We start from the raw sequence: 22,500 nt of genomic DNA on the forward strand, positions 1-22,500 counted from the left end.
GATGGTTTCATTAAGCGTTTTGGAAATTGAACAGTGAAGTATATTTATTATCAGTTTTATAGTTCAGAAATTAACACTGGACACTCATAATCAGTTTCACAACTCAAAATATCAAATTAGAATGAAAACAAAGTTCATGAATCACCTAATACATGACGACTGATATTTTCAAAAACAAATGGGCGTTGACACACTTTCCTACCACCGGCACATAAAATAAATTGAAATAAAATAAAATATGACATGACGTCACAAAATAATTCTCTTAGTTAATAAACATAGGCTGGAAATATAAGTTTGAGCATTAGAAAATATTCACCAATCGGGAAAAAGAAATTGGTCAAATAGGGGCTTATTTGTCAGCTTTCTACGAACAAAATTATTTTATTAATAACACTGGTCAACAAAAATAATGTCCATTTTTTTTTTCATCACCCACAATTTTTGTGTTCCACGGTAAAAAAGCTGGGCCCCTCATGTGTGTTGTGTAACCTGTGTCAGGTTCCTCACTGCATGGCGAAAGGTTCACGTCATATGCCTTCTGCCACCCCTATGGTTTGGGGAGAACCAAAAGATCATACTTCAGATGGTTAATTCTGCATTACAAATATAAAAGGCATAACATCAACATCCAGGCATATTGTAAGATATCCTAATTTATCATCTGCTATGAGATCATCACCTCACAGTCAAGACTTTCCTGTACCTGACCCCCCAAAACAAATGGAACTAAGAGATGTTGAGTCGAGTGAGGAGGTTATGGAAAAAGAAACAGAATACATACTCTTTCAGCCAATCTTTTCTTCAAGTGAACCACATTTATTGAGTCAGGGAGATCTGAATGATCTTGTGCGAGATTTAAACTTGTCAAAAAAGCAATCTGAACTTCTTGCTTCCAGGTTAAAGGGCTGGAATCTTCTCCAGAAAGAATCCAAAGTTAGCTGTTATCGTAAACGACATTGTGATTTTGAACAGTTTTTCTCAATTGAAGATGGTGTGGTATTTTGCAATGATGTACATTCTATTATGGAGGAACTTAACCATAAATATGACAGGAATGAGTGACGCTTGTTTATTGCTTCTTCAAAAGTGAGCCTGAAAGCTGTTTTGCTCCACAGTGGAAATAAGTTTCCTTCTGTTCCTCTGGGCCATGGAGCTAACATGAAGGAAACATATGAGAGCATGAAGCTTCTATTGTAAAAAATTAAGTATGACGAACATAGATGTAATATTTGTGGTGATCTTAGTGTTGTGGCAATTTTACTTGAAATGAAGCTGGGTTACACAAAGTTTTGGTGCTTTCTCTGTGAGTGGATAGTCGGGATTAAAAAAAAAATATATATTATGAAAAGAATCTGTGGCCAAAACGATCTCTGACCCCAGAGTGAAGAATGTTGTCAGTCCTCCTCTTTTGATTCATAGAAAACTTATCTGCTTCCTTTGCACATTAAGCTAGGGTTGAATTTTTTTTAAAAGGTATGGAGAGAACTGACAAGGTATTTACAAATTTGAAAAATAAGTTTCTTAGAGAAAATGATGCAAAAATCAAAAAAGGCATTTTTATTGGACCACAGATTAGGGAGATGATGAGAGACCGGAATTTTTATGAATAGTTAAATCATGTTGAAAAAGCTGCATGGTTGTCATTTAAGAAAGTTTGCGCAGAGTTTTTGGGGAATCATAAAGCAGACAACTATTCTGAAATCGTAAAAGAGCCACTGACATCCTACAAGGCATTGGGATGCAATATGAGCCTAAAAATCTACTTTCTAGACTCTCACTCGGACTTTTTCCCTTCAAATCTTGGCACCGTCATTAACGAGTGCGGTGAGAGGTCTCACCAGGACATTCTGAGCATGGAAACCCGGTATCAAGGGAAGTATAGCTCTTCAATGTTGGCTGATTACCGTTGGAAACTAAAAAGGGATCTCACAGAAGCAAAATACACTCGAAAATATACGTTTTCATAATTTAAAGGTAAGTTTCATTGAAATATCAGCCTCATTTATTAGTTATAATTGTTTGAAATTAAATATGCAATCACACAAACACTATGGCTGATAGAAAAATTCTGAAAACATATTTGAAATCAGTAGAAAAAATCTAACAAGTTCACCTCCTTTTGCTTGTGGGACAGGTATTTTATTAATATTTGTTGACCAGTGTAACGATTGAAAATAAAAGGAAATCCTGAAGTAAAGAAAATGGCGCAAGCCCTCCCAGTATTCTGTTTGCTTTCTCTAAAGCAGTAAAACAAAGTTTGGATATTTCATCGTTACTTATAATTACATCGAACTATTTTACATTCCCCACTTCGGTTATTTTTCTAAATAACCTGTAGTCATGCTTAATATTATTTCTATGTAAATGAATTTGTATCCACTTAGCTTGATTTCTGAAACTCTTGCTCTAGTTAGTCTAAACCTCTCTCTCTCTCTCTCTCTCTCTCTCTCTCTCTCTCTCTCTCTCTCTCTCTCTCTCTCTCTTTCTCTCTGTATATATATATATACATAAGATAAAGGAGGCCAAAAGGAGAGCAGATGTGAAATGGGGTAACAGTATGACAGAATTTTTTGAAAGTAATAAAAAGATGTTTTGGAAAGAAATTAAGAGAGGAAGAGGAGGCGAAATTAGTAGAGAAGAAAAGGTAAAAGGTGCAGATGGAGAGATGATAATGGAAGAGAAGGCAGTGAGAGGAAGGTGGGGAGAGTGTTTTAGGAGGATAGGGAGGGAAAGGTAGTTGCAGTGGGAAGCGCTAAGAAATTGACCGTGATGAGTGAGGAAAATGGAGGAGAAATAAATAAAGATGAGGTGAAGGCAGCTGTTAAGATGATGAGAGCAGGTAAGGTACCTGGGTTGGATGGATATCATATAGAATGTCTGAAGAAAGGAGGTACAGTGATGGTGGACTGGGTGGTGAGGCTATTTAATGTTTGTTTAAGAGAGGGTAGAGTGCCAGAGGACTGGAGGAGTGCCTATATAGTTCTACTTTACAAGGGGAAAGGGGACAAGTGTCAGTGTAGTAGTTTTAGAGGGATTAGCTTGTTAAGTGTAGTTGGAAAGGCTTGTGGTAGGGTCTTGATTGAGAGAATTAGAAGAGGAACCAAGGGAGTAATTGATGAGGAACAGGGTGGATTTAGGACAGGTAAGGGTTGTGTAGATCATATTTTTGTGGTAAGACAGATATGTGAGAAAGCTATAGGAAAAGGTAAGGATGAATTTTGGGCTTTTATGGATCTGGAAGAGGCTTACGATAGGGTAGACAGAAAGGCACTGTGGGAGGTTCTCCAGATATATGGGATAGGAGGAAAGCTGTTAAGAGCAGTCAAGACTTTTACGAGAGTAGTAGAGCTTGCATTAGGGTTAGAAATGGAGAGAGTGAGTGGTATGAAGTAAAGGTAGGATTTCGTCAGGGATGTGTTATGTCGCCCTGGCTGTTCAATTTATACATGGATGGGGTGGTCCGAGAGGTGAATGCAAGGGTAGTGGGTCAGGGATTGAAGATGGTTAAAGAAAATGGAGAAAAGTGGGAGATAAGCCAGTTGTTGTTTACTGACGACACTACGCTTCTGGTAGGATCAGAGGAGGGATTGACAAAGTTAATGATAGAGTTTGGGAAGATGTGTAAAAGAAGGAAGCTGAAGATAAATGTGGGTAAATGTAAGGTGATGAAATGTACAAGGGGAGAAAGTGGCAGCAGACTGGAAATGAGTATTAAGGGAGAGAGACTGGAGGAAGTGGATAGTTTTAGGTACTTGGGTGCGAATGTGGTAGGAAAGGGAGGAGTGGGGGTGGAGGTAGAATGTAGATTGAGAGAAGTGAGTAAATGCCTTGGTGGAGTAAAAAGTGTAATGAGAAATAGACATTTGGGAATGGATGCTAAGAGGAGAATGTATGAAGGAGTGATTGTGCCGACAGCACTGTAAGGAGCATAAACATGGAAAATAAGAGAGGAAGAGAGAAGGAATTTGAATGTGTGTGAGATAAAATGCCTGAGAAGTATGACAGGGGTTACTAAGTTGGATAGAGTGAAAAATGAGGAGGTGAGGGGGAGAACAGGGGTAGAAAGGGAGTTGGGAGATAGGGTGGATGAAATAGTATTGGGATGGTTTGGACACATGGAAAGGATGAAGAAAGATTAGTAAAAGGAGTGAACAGGAGGGGTCGATCTAGGATGAGATGGATGGATGGGGTAAAAGGGGCATTGGGAAAGAGGGAAATGTCTGTTGAGGAAGGACAGGAGAGGATAGAAGAAAGGGGTGAATGGAGAATGGTTATGTATGGATGATGCTGTGATGCATGAGGGGAAGTGGGTGGGGGATAGGGGTGAGGGAGCATGTATGAGAAATACATTGACGCATCCCAAAGAGATTTCTCCCCGTCTTCTCCTTTTCTAGATGTGTTGTGTCTTGCGACACTGCTTCTGACCCAGGGCAGTGGACAAGATGCAAGAATGACCCATCATCCAGGAGGTGCCAAGATAAGAGGGTAGAGGGGAGTGGAGTATGTTGGGGATGGAATGGGTGGGAGTGGTTTCTATGCCTTTGTTTTTTGGCTACCTCCCGTGTAAGGGTGAAGAAAGCCTTTGGTATATGTATGTATTTACATACTTAAACACCAAAATATTTCCAGATCTTTTTAATCCTTCTTCCTTTAACCCTTTTCCCCACCACATCCTCCTCACTTTCTCTTTCTCCCGCTCCCTTCCTCCTTCCTTCCCTCTCTCCCTCACTCACTCACTCTTTCCCTCTCTTCCTCAAACCGGCAGAAATTGACTACATGGCAACAAGACCCCTCCCTCCCACCCTCCTTCACCTCTCTTCCTCCCTCTCTCCTTCCTTCTCCCTCCCTCCCTTCCACCCACTCCCTTTTCCTGTCTGAATCCTCTTTTACAAAATAGATGAATGAACAAGTAAAAGAAATAATTAATAAGTAAATAGATAAATAAAATAATAAATTAATAGATAAATAGATAAGCAAATAAATATATAAATAAATAATAACTAAATGAATGAACAAAAAATAAATAGATAAATTTATAAGTAAGCTTTGAATAAATGAATAGATAAATAAATAGATTTGCTGTTAGGTCATTTTATTTGTAGTACATTTCTTATATTTCATAGGTGTGGCAAATATAACAAATGTCATAAATAATCGTTCTTTCTTTTTTTACCTGAACAAAGAAATGTCATAAATAGTCGTTTCCACGTGGACGAGCAAATGTCATAACGTACTGTTGACACGTGAACGAAAATTTTTCATAACTTATCGTTTCCACGTGAACAAGGAAATGTCATAATTCACTGGTTTCACGTAAACGAAAAAAAATACATATCGTTTTCGGGTGAACAACGAAATATTGTCACATCGTCTCTACATGAAGTAACAAATTTCATAAGTTATCGTTTTGAAAATTATCGAACAAAGACCATAGATAATTTCTAGGTGACCGAGCCAGTTCGTAATGTTATCATCACGTGATAAAATAATTCTAAAAACTTAACGTTCCCACGTGAACGAAAAAATTCATAAATCATCGACTTCATGTGTACAAAATAAACATTAAAACATATCGTTTTCACGTAAAAGAAAGAAAAAAAAATCGATCCGAAGAAAATAGTCTCAATTCTCGCACCTTTGGAGCACTCTGTAGATCTAGATTTTATTTTGGTGAACGTAAGATGGGGGGGGGGGGACGTAGACTGAATGGCGCGACGTCGGGTCTGGTTTGCTTTAGTCGCCGTTCTGACTACGTCACAGTCCCCCATTTGAGTAAAACTGTCCACTGTTAGAGGAAGTAATATTTATAAGGGGATGCGCTATTCAAGAACTGACGACATCACGTCATATCGTCATGTGATCATTTGGTAATTCTGCAAGATTTTTGTTTCAAATTTGTTGCTGTTTTTCGCACAAATACTTTTTATTCTTAAAAGAGGGCTGAAAGCTTATTTATCATTCTTTACAGCTATATATTTTTTATGGGAAATATCACGATCCATATTAACAATTAATAATCAGAAACTATTTCTATAATGATCTTAAAAGGAATGGCAGGGCGTTTATGAAAAAATACATTGTAGTTTCACTCATATGATACTAGTACAACATTTTGAAAAGTATTGATGCTTCAACAAAAGATATAGATCTCTACAATAGTGCATAAAAACATGAAAAAGTTCTGTGATTAGATATTGAAAAACTAGTAACCCATAATAAAGAAATATATTTATACTTCGATACACAAAAAGGATAAAAACAATGTGTGTCTTATTGTGACATTCTAAGAGTCCTCCGTAATCTAGAACCCGAGTATACAATTCAGCGTTTGTTATGTATTCTCTATTTTTATTTATTTGCTTTTTTATTACTATATAAGATTTAGGGATTGTTTTAATGTGATATTCATGTTGCTGGCAAACGTCATGACAACTTTCTGTGTCCGAAGTCTTGGATTAAAGGATTTTGCAACTGGCTTCTTGCTTTTTTTCAATTATGTTTCCGTCTGCTATAGCAATTTATCTTCTCACATATTTATAGCGAAATACGAAAATATAGATGATCTCATTTTATGCGACAGAGGCGAATTCTAGGTTGCTTATAACTGGTTTGCAAGCTATAAATGCAAAAGGTTATTAGCTCATTTTCAACTGTATTCAAACGCACTCACGCACTCAAACACACACACACACACACACATACATACACACACACACACACACACACACACACACACACACACACACACACACACACACACACACACACACACACACACACACACACACACACACACACACACACACACACACACACACACACACACACACACTTACACACTTACACACACACACACACACACACTTACACACTTACACACACACACACACACACACACACACACACACACACACACACACACACACACACACACACACACACACACACACACACACACACACACACACACACACACACACACACACACACACACACACACACACACACACACACACACACACACACACACACACACACACACACACACACACACACACACATACATAATTACTATTTATTTGAACAAGTTAGAATTTGAAGTAAGATACAGAAACCTGATCTTTTAATTTCCTGATATTTGTCAAAAAATATCAACGGAATGAACGCACATGGCTGATGAGGCTGTTGTTTTAGTGTTTATTGAAAAATGCAGTACTACACTTCGCAAACTCGTCATCAGTGGGCGAAGATGACAGTGAAAGTGGTTAGGATGGCACAAAGAATTCTAATCTCTGCAAAATAGGCCATAAAGAGACTTATACAGGACCTCCAAAAACGTTTCTTCTTTATGACACCAACCAGCTCCAAAGACCTGTGTTGCTGGGGGGAGATTTCGTCTAAGGACATCACGTCGACAGTTTCTCCCGTCTTATGTCTCTCCCGTCTTATGCTTCACTCTTTTGATCATAAGGTGGGAGAGAGTTGTTTCTGCCTCTGCCCCTTCTGTCCTGTCTTCATCCTTATACGTAAGGGGTGATACATGTGCTGTCCATGTATATGTCTCTACAAACATATCCTCTGCATGACACAGCTTCTGTCTGAGAATCTGATACTCCTTCTTTGGTACTCTTTTACTATATGCCCTCTAGTACTCTCCACGTGACAAAGTCTGCCTTTGTGACTCGAGTTTCAGGATTGAGTGACCTGTAGATGTGATGTGAGTTGCCATGTGGTGTGCACGTGGCTCTCTGCCATCCTTTTCTGGACTGTGTCAAGTCTTAGTTTCTATTTTCATTAAGAAAGCTTCCGACTTCTTCTCATTCCTCCTCCTCTTCCTCACCTTCTTTTTCTTCTTTTTCGAACAAGGTGTTCTTTAAGTCATACTTGGAGGCTATCTCGAGTGCAGAGCGTGAACAAGACGCATCTCAGAAGATTCCTGAGTTTCGGCTAAGAAGTAAATTAGACATTTTTTGAGTTGGAGACATTCTGGTGATTGTGGCTAACTAATCGGTAAAAAATCGACGGGGTTTTGAAGGAAGATCATCCTAGGATGATTCTGATAGCAGCATTCTGTTCCGCCTCATCTATTTCTTGTTGTTGTTGCTGCTATGGACTGTAGTTTACCAGCTCTTCTAACCTCGTATGCAATTAATCTTACAATATTATAGTTTAGAGGGAGCGATTGCATAGTCTTCTATCTATTCAGATGAGCAACTTCACTGTTGAATAGCAACCATTTTTCTATCCAATCCCCTAAGTATCAAGAGAAGTTAAACTACTTAAACTTTATTTTTTGTATTTGTAGTGCTACGATGAAACTCTCCAAAGCAAAAGAAAGTTAGTCTTAGACTTATGTCCTGATATTTTCAGACCCAATCTTTCATCTGTTATCATCTACAGGCCCGAGATTGCTCGCAAAGACAGAAACGCTGGCAAACGCTGCGTTTCATTGAACTACCTTCCTCTCTTTGCACATATCAGCAGTAGGTCGTCTGCATAAGAATGTATATGGCAGTTGTCTGAAAGTTGTTCTGTAGGACATATTTCACTTTTTTTTTTTTTTCTTAAATATTTGTGTAAAAAATCAGGTTCTGTCGTTGGGGCATCGTCATGCGTAACACAAAAAGCAGAGTAGGCAGTTTTAACTGAGTCGAAAATAAATCGTACGAAAATCGACTAAAACATATGACTCTGTTCTCCCTAAAAAAGCGTAGACTCAGAGGTGACTTGATACAGGTCTTTAAGATTCTAAAGGGAACTGACAACATCAGAAGTGACAAAATTTTCACACTGAATGAGAATCCGACAAGAAATAATGGTCTCAAACTGTCAGGAAATATATCTAATTTGTAAGTAGGTAGAAACAACTTCGCCAACCGTGAATGGAACAAACGTCCTGCAGAGACAGTGCAATGTAGTTCAGTTCAAAGCTTTAAAATTCGTTTAGATACCTAAGCAAGATGCTGTAATGCCTGCCATTTGTTTTATATTATTTGTTTGCGAGTTTGTTATTATTTGTTTATTTATTATTATTTGCTCGAATTTCATTTATTATTAGTTATCTGTCAACTTATTATCATCGACTATTTACTTGTTTCTTTATTATTTAACAATACCTATGCATTTATTTATCTTATTTGTTATTATTATAATCATCATTATAATTTTTCTTTTTCTTTTATTTATTTATCATTATTATATTTTTTCCGCATCCGACCTAGTTATGGACACAAAGTTCTCCTGTCGGCATGCTCCTCCTTTGTAATCCTTTGTAAATGAGGAGCCTACTACGCCAGGAGGCGCTGAGTAGCTGTGGCCGAAGCCGTCACATTAGGCCTGTGCTTGGAGTGTTGGGGCAGGTAATTACAGTCACTGCTGGGAATCGGAGAGGAGTGAGGAATTCAAACCCACGCAGTTTAGACATTAATGAACAAGATGAGGGATTCATCATCATAGGACTGGCCACACTGTTCAACTGTTGGCCAAGCGAGAGGAGGGCCAGAAGTCATATTGGGACAAATTGACCTGATCTGATCTGCTAAGACTGTGCCTAAACCTTCATATTACGTGTGTGTGTTTATTCTTTTGGTGAAAGCCTTTCGTGACAAATATCAGGAATTTCAAAGCTCAAATCTGTCTGAGTCCCCTTTCATATCAAAAGACAACGACATAGACGCAGACACAGAGAAAAAGCTTATTGTCATTCTCTCATGTTTGTATTATGAAATTACTTTGAGTAATTGATTAAAATACATTGGATAGAAGAATAGAATATATGTCAGTGATGACGGGGTAAAGACTTAGGACATTCTTGTGATGTTTTTGTTGTAAGGAAATCTGCACATGACGACAAAGAAACATTGATCAATTAATCGTGTTTTCAGTCACCAATTGAAATACAAGGCAAAACTAATATAATTTGGAGGCAAAAAAAGAAAAAAGAAAAGAAATAATAACAAGAATCAAACGCACAAGAGTCGTGATGATTGCAGAAAACCAAAACGCAATTGAAAAAAATATCATTTCTTTTATAGAGAAAAGAAAAGTATATACGAAAGCTAAGATAAAGCTATAAATAAATATCAAAAGAAAAGAGTGAAATATGAAAATGAAGATCAAAACAAAAACATACGAGACTCGAACGCACAGGAGATATGATGACATTAGGCCTTGGGGGGAAAACACGACAAATAAAAGAAAATGAAAATATAAAAATGTATGCTGAGGCAAAAAAAATACATAACACGTTTTTTACGAAGAGAAAAGCGTTAACATAATTTACGTAATAAAATCCAAAATTAACAATGTCTTGGAAATAACAACAATAAAAAACGTGCGAGAAAAAAATTAAACAGAGGGTGGGAAGACGATCGTATGTCAAGAGAGAAACAGTCTTATTGGTGTGGAAGCTTGAGTTGATGTTCTCATAACAGGTGAAGTCTTGTGTGATCATATTGGGCGCCTGGCAAACATTTCAACTATGAAGAGACTCTGACTTCCACAATTTGGTCATTAAATCTTTATCTCAGTCATCTCTGCTAACCAGCTATTCCCCGACCGAACTGACGCGGATTTTGCTTCTTTATTTTACGACCCAGCAACTGAAACTTTATTTTCTTTTTGAAATTATTTTCATCTTGGGCGTATGTATGTGCATACCATGTGTGTGCGCTCACACACACACACACACACACACACACACACACACACACACACACACACACACACACACACACACACACACACACACACACACACACACACACACACACACGCGCGCGCACATACACACACACACACACACACACACACACACACACACACACACACACACACACACACACACACACACACACACACACACACACACACACACACACACACACACACACACACACACACACACACACACACACACACACACACACGCATGCACGCACGCACATACGCACACACACACACACACACACACACACACACACACACACACACACACACACACACACACACACACACACACATACACACACACACAAAGGAATACAAAGGAAGAACAAACAACAGCAGGCCTACTGGCCCTAACGAGGCTCTTTGTGTTTACTATACTAAGCTACACTTAAGGAAACAGGGTAACCAAGCGATAGTAGATGAACTAACACTACTGCTACCACAATTACAATTAAATGCCGTGCTGTCAGGTCTTTTATTGCAAGGAATAATATTTTATTTTGCGGATTAGAGTCTAAGTATTTATCTAGGCGATTTTTAAATGGTGTTATTGTGTTACTTTCAACGACAGTGGAAGGTAACTAATTCCACGCATTAACAACCCGGTCAAAGAAGAAATGCTTACTTTCATTCCAAGAAAATCTTTTACTAATTACTTTAAAATCGTGACGTCTTCTTTTATTAGATTGGTCTAATAAGAAGTAATCTTTGACATTGATTTTCTCAAAGCCTTTGAACATTTTAAAAACTTCGATTAAATCTCCTCGCATTCTCCTTTTTGAAAGTGAGAATAAATTTAGACTTTTAAGTCTTTCTTCATGCGGCAGATTTCTCAGCCTTAGTATCATTTTGGTCATTCTCCATTGCACTCTTTCTAGTTTATTAATATTTTTCTGGTAGTATGGGGACCAAAACTGTACACAGTATTAGAGATGGGGACGGACCAAGGAATTATAAAGGTTTAGCAATATTATTTCTGATTCATTTTCGAAGACTCTTCCGATAAAGCCAACCAATTTATTTGCTGTTTTAACAACTTCTGAGCAATGTTGACTTGGCTTCAAGTCATTTGATATTAAAACTCCTAGATCATTTTCTTTAGTTACTGAATCTAGTATTACGCCATTCATCTGGTATTGGATGTGATCATTGTTACTTCCAATGTGCATGACTTTACATTTGTTAATGTTAAATTTAATTTGTCACTTGCTTGCCCAGCTTGATAATCTGTCTAGATCGGATTGCAAATTTTCTTTCTCTTTGGTGGTTGTTACTTTACCGGTGATTTTTGTGTCATCAGCAAATTTTGATACTTTGCAGAGGAGGCCGACGTCTAGATCCTTTACATATATTAAGAACAAAACGGGTCCCAAAACTGATCCTTACGGTGCGCCACTTTTAACGTCGAGCCAGCTAGAGTTCCCGGCCAACACGACGGCTGTTCGAGTTCGAATCCCACCCAAGGCTGAAATAATTTCAGTATCACTGCGCTGCGAGTCATTACTCCAACTTTCGTGGGCGGGGAGTTGGGTGTGTGTGTGCGTGTAAGGTTAATTACAACTCTCTGTTTTCACTCAGAGAGCCAATCTTTAATCCGGTTGTGGATATTACCAGAAATACTGTGTGTTTTTAATTTGTCGACCAATCGTTTATGAGGAACTTTATCGAATGCCTTCTGAAAATCTAGATAAATTATATCAACAGATCTACATTCCTCGTATTTGCTAAATACGTTATGAAAGAAGTCGAGGAGATTAGTTAAACATGGGCGTTTGCTACGAAAGCCATGTTATGAATCTTTCATAATTTTACTTTCTTCTAGAAATTTCACTACACTGTCGCGAATGATGGTCTAGCAGTTTACACACGATCGAAGTCAGGCTAATCGGTCTGTAGTTGCCTGGTTGTGATTTGTTCCCTTTCTTGAATATTGGTGTTACGTTAGCACATTTCCAATCTTATGGGACTTTACCAAGTGTTAAAGATTTGTTGAATAGGATGCACATGGGCTTACTGATTTGATTTTTGACTTCTCGCATAATTCTTGGTGAAATTTTGTCAGGTCCCGGGGCTTTATTTATTTTGAACTTATCAATTGCTTTTACGACATCACGTTTAGTAATTATGAGTTGATTTGAGACGTTTAGGGACATTTTTTGTTCTGGTGGTTGATACACTGAGCAATCCTCGTCTGTGAAGACGGATGCAAAAAATTGATTAAGGATTATGGCCATCTCATTTTCATCATCCGTATGTTTACCTTCATCGTTGTATAGTGGTTCAATGCCGCAGGTAAGCGTTTTCTTCTTATTCGCATAACTATAGAATTCTTTAGGGTTCGATTTGCTTCCTCAGCAATATACTTTTCGAGATTTTTCTTACTACGCTTTATCAGTGTTTTCGTTTCGCGGCGAATTCTGTCTAGTGTTAATTTATCGTCTTGACTTTTAGTTGATAAATATATTTTGTACGCACGCTTTTTACGAGAGGTTGTTACTAATTTCCTTATTCCACCACTTTGGTTTATTTGTTGCCGGACGTCTCTCACGATAGGGAAAACATAGATTTACAGCACTGTTTAACTCCGTGGTGAAGTTTTCTCACGCTTTGTCAATATCCTTTCTGTCGAAGTTTTCCTCCAGTCTGAGTTTTATAGTAATGATCGGGGTCTGTTAAAATTGGCTCTACGGAAGTCGGGTACTTTCTCCTTGCTGATCTTAAATAAACTAGGTTTCATTTTCATTTTGAATGTGATGATACGATGATCGCTAGTAGTGAATATTGCTCCAACATTCACTTCATTTACAAGATTCTCTGTTGTAGAAAATAGGTCCAGGATATTATTTTCACGGGTAGGCTGTTTACGTATTGGTGGAAGTCACTTTCCAGTAAGTTACTCTACAATTCTCGGCCTGTATGCGAATTCAAATCCTCGTCCCATCTCTTAACCGGTGAGCTAAAGTCTCCCATGATTACTGTCTCGCAGCGTTAGTTTCTGAGATTAAATCGAATAAGTTTTCATAATTTTCCAGCAGCTGACCCGGTGGTCTATAAACAAGTCTAATCACTACTTTAGATTTACTGCAATTGTTTTTAATTTCAACAAACAATATATCAACATTTGTTACTGCTTCTGTTATTAATAGTGATAGTTGGAGGGAGTTATGGACATACAAGATTATTCCACCGCCTATTCTATTTTCTTTTTCGCAACTGAAAATTTAATAGCCTGGCAAACAGTATTCCGCAATAAAAATTCCGCTGAGGAGTCTTTTCTTCTGATGTCGGCCAGGCTGTTGTTGAGCAGCCTACCTAACCTTGCTGCTCCGGCCGCATTCAAGTGGAGACCGTCTTCCTCAGAGTTTTATCAAAATAGAAGTTGTCCCAGAAATTGACGAAGTGCACTTTTCCTTTTCACACGAACACACACACACACACACGCGCGCGCCACTCGGTGGCGCGGTGGTAGAGTTCCCGGCCAACACAACGGCTGTTCGGGTTCGAATCCCACCCAAGGCTGAAATAATTTCAGTATCACTGCGCTGCGAGTCATTACTCCAACTTTCGTGGGTGGGGAGTTGGGTGTGTGTGTGCGTGTAAGGTCATAGCACCACCCATAGATCGGTCATATATGAGCTCTGAGCTCTCTTCCGGGAGGGTGAAAACTGTCGATCACAAATCCAACACGTGATTCAAGACCATGGTGAATCACACACACACACACACACACACACACACACACACACACACACACACACACACACACACACACACACACACACACACACACACACACACACACACACACACACACACACACACACACACACACACACACACACACACACACACACACACACACACACACACACACACACACACACACACACACACACACTTCCAGTGACTCACGCAGACTAAATAAAACAGAGTTGGTAGGTTGGCAGGCATCATCGAAGTGCCAATTATAGATATATACATATATAAATATATTTTAACAAATGTAGTATATCCCCAGCCCAGATGTTTTGCAGAAGTGCCACTGAAAACATGCAAGAGATCAGTTGGTTCATAGATATCATGATAATAACTACTTGCAACCATAACATCTTTATTTGAATATATATTCCATACATACGTAATACAATCCATAACGCTTCTCTGTCAATCCTGCCCTAATATTTTTCCAAGTCTACGAACATCCAACATACATTTCAATCTTTCTTTATTTTTTGACAAACCTATTCTACTACAAACACTGTACATATGCAGATTCTCTCTCTTATTTATTCTCAGTTCCTCCCCATGTTCCCCTTCAATTCTCACGTTTAACACCTACTCACACTCGACAAACTAATCCTTCATACTTACCTCAATCCCTTTGCATACTGAAACTATGCATGTACTCCTCCAGTCAACTGGAGGACTCCCTACCCTGAGACATACATTGAACAATCTCAACAACTACTCCGCTATCATTAAACTACCTTTTGCCAAACATTCCACATAATAACCCATCTACTCTTGGTGCCTTAGTAGCTTTCATATGAATATTTCATTTTTACTTATATTCCTTCCTTTCGGAATTACTCGGTCATTCTCCTCACCCATTCCAGGCATTCTCTTGGCATTTCCGACCGTCTCTCTGTCATCCTCTACATTCAACAACAACTTGAAGCATTCAGCTCATCTCCCTTCCATGGTCCCCCAGCCCTCTCGCACGCTGATCATAATTGCCCGCCTGCTCATTTTTCTTTCTCTGCATGTTTTCCCTTCTTTCCGAAGCATCTCTTTAATTCTGCTATAATTCTCAAACCTTTATCCCACCTCCATCCCAGCTCCGCCTCACCTTACGACTCGACGGTGCAGTAGTACCGCTCTCAACCACTAGCTCAGCGATAAGAGTTCGAGTCCCGCACAGGGGTGAGAAGTTAAGCATCGCATCACTGCAAGTCGGCTTTCCAGCGCTGGCGAGTAAGGAGTCGTATGTGTGTGCCCGAGCGCGTGTGACTGTGTGTGTGTGTGTGTGTGTGTGTGTGTGTGTGTGTGTGTGTGTGTGTGTGTGTGTGTGTGTGTGTGTGTGTGTGTGTGTGTGTGTGTGTGTGTGTGTGTGTGTGTGTATGTGTGTGTGTGTGTGTGTGTGTGTGAGTGTGTGTGTGTGTGTGTGTGTGTGTGTGTGTGTGTGTGTGTGTGTGTGTGTGTGTGTGTGTGTGTGTGTGTGTGTGTGTGTGTGTGTGTGTGTGTGTGTGTGTGTAAGGTCACAACAATACCCTTAGAGCGGGTCATATATGAACTCTGGGAGGATAATAGCTGCCGATCACGTCCAAGACCCTCTTGTTCATCTTGTGTTTCACTCCTGCCCTCTTCATACGATGCCTTTCATACACAAAAACATTCCTTCTTCGTAACAAATCCCCTGATGTAAACCTCTCCTTAGCCATTGCCGCACTTCTGTCTCCATTCCAAAGTTCAGTTTATTTTTTTTTTCTACTTCCACCTATTTCCCTCATCTCACACCATTTCCACACACTTTAAAACCTTTTCCTCAAACCACACCAGTTTTTCTCTAATGTGGACATAGAACCATGTTTACTAATTCATCATTGACAACTTATCAAGTATTTTTCATCTTGCCTGTACCTATAACAAGAACACAAACACTATCTTAGGCCAAATAAACTAAAAAATCCAATTATTTTTTCTTTCATCCCCAGGGTCAAGAATAAAGACAGGGAAAACATCTTTACTCCAAAAATCAACTTTGCCTGAAGTTTTCTTGCTCAAGATGTCTTTCCGGGACAAGACAGTTCGGAAGGCCTGTTGGGACTCGCGCGACCGGTACTGGGCTTGTCTAGACCTTCCGGACACTCATAAGAACAGCTGCCTCGAACTGAGACGCCTGTACGAGCTGTCATGCCCGACCCACTGGGTAAGTCAAAGGTTCTTAACCTATTTCATCATATAGCCCATACCTATGCACTGCTGTTCCTTAGCCACCTAAAGATCACTTCAGCTCTGTGAAAATTCGTCGGACATCCACTGACTATCATTAGGTTTTGGTTTGTGGTCCCACTTTTGAAACAATTTGGCCCACTTATGTGCCCCTAGGTCTGTCTCGTACAAAGAAAGGCGGAGAACTTTCTCGTACAAAGGCCTCATACTTAATGAGCACATAATGTATACATTCTGCTAGACTTCTCTGATGCCTTAAACAGACAATTCACACAAGCAAAGCTTTCCTATCACATGCACACTATTTCCTTACACGAAAATCTTCTTTATATCTACTCAGACATGCAGATATATGTCTGGGTGAAGACGGGTTATGTCTGGGGGCCAAAGGAACACACAACAGGCAGGAGTCTTAGTAATGGATTTAAACTGGACAAATCTAGGTTTAAGAAAGAAATAGTCAAAAAAACATTTTGATGGTCTCACACCCTCTGTCCTTGGGCGGTGTCCCTAAGGCTGTGATTTTTCATCCTTATCTCTCACATAAAACGATCTTTCAAAGAAAATTAATGATATTTTTTTCACAAATTAGAAAGAATAATAATAATGATATATCAATTACGTTGCCAAAAATCACTTGTTGATCATGGTTTTCAATAGAACTCGAAAGCTTTGTATTCTTGTTTGAGAGAGGATTGCCCTATCTTCAAAACGCCCTCGCGCGGCGCACATTTTTAGAGCCCTGTTCGCACTAAAGGTTAGAACCGGGCGGAAACTGCGACGGTACTGCATAGACAAGGTAAAACTGCGCGGTTGTGTGAACGGCTCAATTGACCTACATTGTAATTTAACAGCCGCGATTGAAAACGCTAGTGTGAGCAGTCCTCTAATTACTTTTCCTAGACCCTTCGTCTCATTGTAATATTGTTTCGGAAAAAAATCTACAAATAGTCAGTTTACTTGTGTAGCCGCAGGTACAATTGTAAATGAAATTATTAATGAACTCTTCTATCTTGCATATAATCCTACACATAACTTTCCGTGCAACTACATGTGAAATAGAGAGTAAATTCTTCTTTATCGCACATAAACCCACACGTAGCTTTCTGGGCATCTGTATGCGAAACAAATTTAAGTCTTCTATTTTACGAACAATCGAGCAGGGTCAATAATGCAGTCACTTTTATCAGCATAAAACGCTACTTGTAATCAACGACCACCTTTTCTATTTTGCGTTTTCCTTTGTCCCACAGGATCAGTAAATTCACCAATTATTATCCTATTTTGCATTTTGTACATTTCTATCTATTCTTACTACCTATTTGTTTACTTATTCATTTATTTTTTAATTAATTTATCTATTTTTTTTAGAAATCAAGATATTCTAAAACACTTTCTTACTTTATTTTAACCTCTTCCCTAACAGGTGAAGCACTTTGACCGGAAGAGACAGTATATGGAATTCAAGGAGCGTATTCACTCGGTAGGGTAAGTTGCTGACTTGCTCGTCTCCCCACCAACCAGAGAGTTAAGTCGCGAGTTCTACTCGCGCTGAAGCTCTCTGAAACTCGCAATTTGGCAAACTCGCTACTCTCCTAGATCCAGAACGCTTTGAGTGCCCACGCAAGAGTCGCCATCGAGACCTGGAGTCTTCCGGAAGCGTCTAGAGGCTTCCAGAGCCTTCCAGAGCCTTCCAGAGCCTTCCAGGGCCTTTCAGATTCTTTTAGAGATTTCTGAGGTCTTTCAGGGGCTTCCGAAGGCTTCCAGGGACTTTCAAAAACTTCCAGAATCTTTTAGAAGCACCAGAGGCTTCCAGAAGCTTTCAGGGGCTTTTAGAGACTTCCAGAGGCTTCTAGAGATTTCCGAAGCCTTTCAGAGGCTTCCGAAGGCTTCTAGAAGCTTCTGAAGTGTTTCAGAGGCACCAAAGGCTTCTGGAGGCTTTCAGGGGCTTTTAGAGGCTTTCGGAGGCTTCCAGAGGCTTCTATATACTTCCGGAGGCTTCCAGAGGCTTCTATATGCTTTTGGAGACTTTCAGAGGCTTCTATATGCTTTCGGAGGCTTCTAGAGGCTTTTGGAGGCTTTGATAGACTTCCAAAGGCTCTCCTAAAGATTTCCAATGGCTTCCGAAGGCCCGGACATCAACTAACTGCTTCCTTTGCCCCTGTAGCTACCGAGGGAAGTACCAAAAATATGAATAAAAACACCTGAAGGCAGTAAGAGAGCAGCAGATACAAAAGTGCCGCCCGTCACGGAAGGGGTTCGACCCATTCAAATGGAAAGAGGGGAACGTTTAGGCCATAAACGTTTTTGTAAGCAGTGCGTTGATGTCCCTGGTCCGATGCCGTTCATACGTGGGGCACGTGCAAACAGCCTCGGAGCGCGCACGTGACGCAACGACAATAGAAACGTGACATCGCATGACGTCACAAAACGAGATGACGTCGCGTGACGTCACAAAACGAGATGACGTCATGTCACGTGGCCCGTGCCTTCGAGACTGAGCTTGATCTGCTCTCAGATTTGTACTGTTGCTCCTTGTGCTGCTGCTGCTGCTGCTGCTGCTGCTGCTGCCGCCGCCGCATCTTCTCTTCTTGGAGGTCTAATTACTGTAATTACTATTACAATTACCATTACCGTCATCATTACCATTCACCATTTATATTTACCATTTATAATTACCATTTACCCATTCACCGTTACCATATATGATTATTATTTACCAGTATCATTTGCCATTATCACTTGATGTTACCATTTACAGCTACCATCTACCATTCACCGTTACCGTCTACAATTTATCGTTACCATTTATCATTACCTTAACTATTACCATTTACCGTTACCATTTATCATTACCTTAACTATAACCATTTATCATTACCTTAACTATTACCATTTACCGTTACAATTTACCGTTACCAATTACCATTACCGTGATTATTAATATTATCCTTACCATCCTTATCACTAAACACTGTAACCATCAACATCACTATCAGTAATCACTATCACCCTTGCTATCATAATCACCATCACTATCATTATATTACTATAACTGTCATTATGATCATTATTATAATTTTGTTTATTTACTTCTTCCCAAACTAAGTTAATAACTTCATCTTTTAGATTAATTTTCTGTGTCCAATTTTTCTTTCTCATCTTATCTCTAAAATCCCGCTTTACTTTACTTTTCTTTGTGCGACCACACATTTTCAGTCTAAATACACAAAGATATCCTCTTCAGAATGATTCAAGAATAAATTATGTATAGTATTTGCAACTAGAAAAAGTTAACAGAGACAACAGTCAGGAGATGAATGCGTACCAACATTAGCACTTTAGTGCTGTACAGGGTCGTAAACACAGAGACTCGGCTATTTAGCAACAGTAAAAGAGAGGGAGAGAGAGAGAGAGAGAGAGAGAGAGAGAGAGAGAGAGAGAGAGAGAGAGAGAGAGAGAGAGAGAGAGAGAGAGAGAGAGAGAGAGAGAGAGAGAGAGAGAGATAGGGAGAGAGAGACAGAGAGTGAGAGACAGAGAGAGAGAGAGAGAAAGAGAGAGGGAGAGAGAGACAGAGAGTGAGAGACAGAGAGAGAGAGAGAGAAAGAGAAAGAGATAGGGAGAGAGACAGAGAAAGTAAGAGACAGAGAGAAAGAGAGAAAGAGAGATAGAGAGAGAGATAGATAGATAGATAGATAGATAGATAGATAGATAGAGAGAGAGAGAGAGAGAGAGAGAGAGAGAGAGAGAGAGAGAGAGAAGCGCTAACTTCTAACTTCTACTTGTGAGATGGGATATAACTGTCAGTCTTGGGATCCCCAAAGGTTGCTGGCAACAGTGTCGTGTAAGAGAGACAGGACCAGAGACAGTCCAAGCAACAGTAGTCTACCTACTAACGGCTTCGTTCTCATCCTCTTTCGCACGAGATAAGATGTTATCACACTTGACTATTTTCCTCCAATCATCTATTAGTCGGCGATACTGCCCGCTTCCAGAACTTTTTTCGTCGTAAAATCAGTGAGCCAAGCAATTTTCAGAGTTTTTTCAACAATCTACATAGAATGTCATTCAATTCCCTCTCCAGCTCTGCTGCAAATCTGCTGCAAATCTCCTCCAATAGTCGGAGGAAAAATAGCCCTTTGTGTGATGACGCTTTTAGCAGACCCGCAAAAAGAATGCAACAACAGCTTCTACTCCCAAGTGTTAGGGCAAAGGTGACGACCACGGTCACAACTAAGGCTCGTTTCAAACGTATCGACTTTCGCCGTGTGCCGTCCACGACACGACGCCGTCTTAAATAACCATGGGTGTCTATAGACGCTTCCACACGTGGCCGTGGTCGTGACGTGTGAAAGCCTTCATAGACACCCATGGTTATTTGAGAGCACGGCGTCGTGTTGTGGACGGTGCACGGCGAAAAGTCGACACTTGTGAAATGAGCCTAAGCACCTCCTCCCGTGAATACCTGCCCATCTTGACAACGACTGACAAAAAGATGTGTAAATCATGGCTCGAACTTCACATATATGAAAATTAATCCGTCAGCTACAGATGAATATAAGAGTTATTTGTTCTTAGAAAAATAGGCCTTCCCAATGTTCTGGTGACGTCAAAGAAGGAGGGAGGTGGTGGGTGACGGGGGTGTGGGTGGGCAGGCTTTGACAAGATCCAACAATGCCTCGAAAAGAGAAACAAATAAAGAGAGAGTAAGCACTTGGAGACGGAGGCATTCACAGCCAGTGGCAACGGCACTCTTCATTCACAAGAATTTACATCTCCGCGTGCGCGGCGCGGCGCGGCGTGGCAGCAAACGCCCACGAAAGCACAAGCAGCAGGCACGCTTACACACTCACACACTCTCTCTCTCTCTCTCTTTCTCTCTCACTAACACACATCCACGCACACAGACACACTCACTCATCCACATACTCACAAACACTTAGTCACTCACCTATTCACTCACAGTCAGAATCACACTCACATGCGCGCGCACGCCCGCACATACACACACACACATACACACACGTACACACAGACACACATGCGCGTGCTCGCACACACACACACACACACACACACACACACACACACACACACACACACACACACACACACACACACACACACACACACACACACACACACACACACACAAACACACACACACACACACACACACACACACACACACACACTGTTAGTCCCACGCCTCTTCCTTCTCTTAAGTATGTTTCTATAGAAGCTTCGGTCTCTATATATTAAAGTTTCTTGATGGGGTGAATTAAACTCAGATTTCTTTTCTTATCTTCTTTCCTCTTAGTAAATACACTTAGTTCAATCTACACCAAGGGACTCCCCTTGGGATCCTTGTACATCCCACCAAGCCAAGTCTGCTCCGACGTCACAATTTCCAATAACTTTGAATGTTATAAATAAGTGCCACCCTTCAAGGGCGTGACTTTACCTCCATGTGCCAATAATTTCTCTCCTCCTCCACCCTTTTCTCCAATCAGAAAGGCTGTTATACTGTCTCAAGCAATACTGTTTACGTAAGCACTTATGTCGCAAACGGAATGTGGCTTCGTGTTACATTTCGTCAACTCAGCACTGTCTCGATATCCTAACCTATGTTAACAAAGCACAAGACGGCAGGCGAAAATATGCAACTCTGCTTTTCCTATCGGCCATTGTTTCAAAACATCCAAGTAATAAAATTTCCATATCTTTTCACCTACCCCTTTATCTACCTAAATGTCCACCACAATCTACCAGCCTCTTACACACACACACACACACACACACACACACACACACACA

At 40.0% G+C, this 22,500-nt stretch overlaps 1 protein-coding gene across 2 annotated transcripts in view; it reads left to right on the forward strand.

Annotated features, from left to right (window-relative positions):
* The window catches only part of LOC143041742 (cytochrome c oxidase assembly factor 6 homolog), a 143,239-nt gene that overhangs the window by 86,602 nt on the left and 34,137 nt on the right, over nt 1-22,500 (forward strand). The window contains exons 2-3 of one of the 2 annotated variants that reach the window (XM_076213756.1): nt 16,446-16,660; nt 18,110-18,166. In XM_076213756.1, coding sequence (XP_076069871.1) covers nt 16,517-16,660; nt 18,110-18,166 — 201 coding nt within the window. In that variant the 5' untranslated portion in view covers nt 16,446-16,516. Of the gene's footprint in view, nt 1-16,445; nt 16,661-18,109; nt 18,172-22,500 lie in introns of both variants that reach the window. The other variant, XM_076213755.1, reaches the window with a different exon arrangement.

Source organism: Oratosquilla oratoria, chromosome 32 (genome assembly GCF_046742065.1).
Source record: "Oratosquilla oratoria isolate Oo_2021 chromosome 32, ASM4674206v1, whole genome shotgun sequence".
In the NCBI taxonomy this organism is placed as follows: domain Eukaryota; kingdom Metazoa; phylum Arthropoda; class Malacostraca; order Stomatopoda; family Squillidae; genus Oratosquilla; species Oratosquilla oratoria.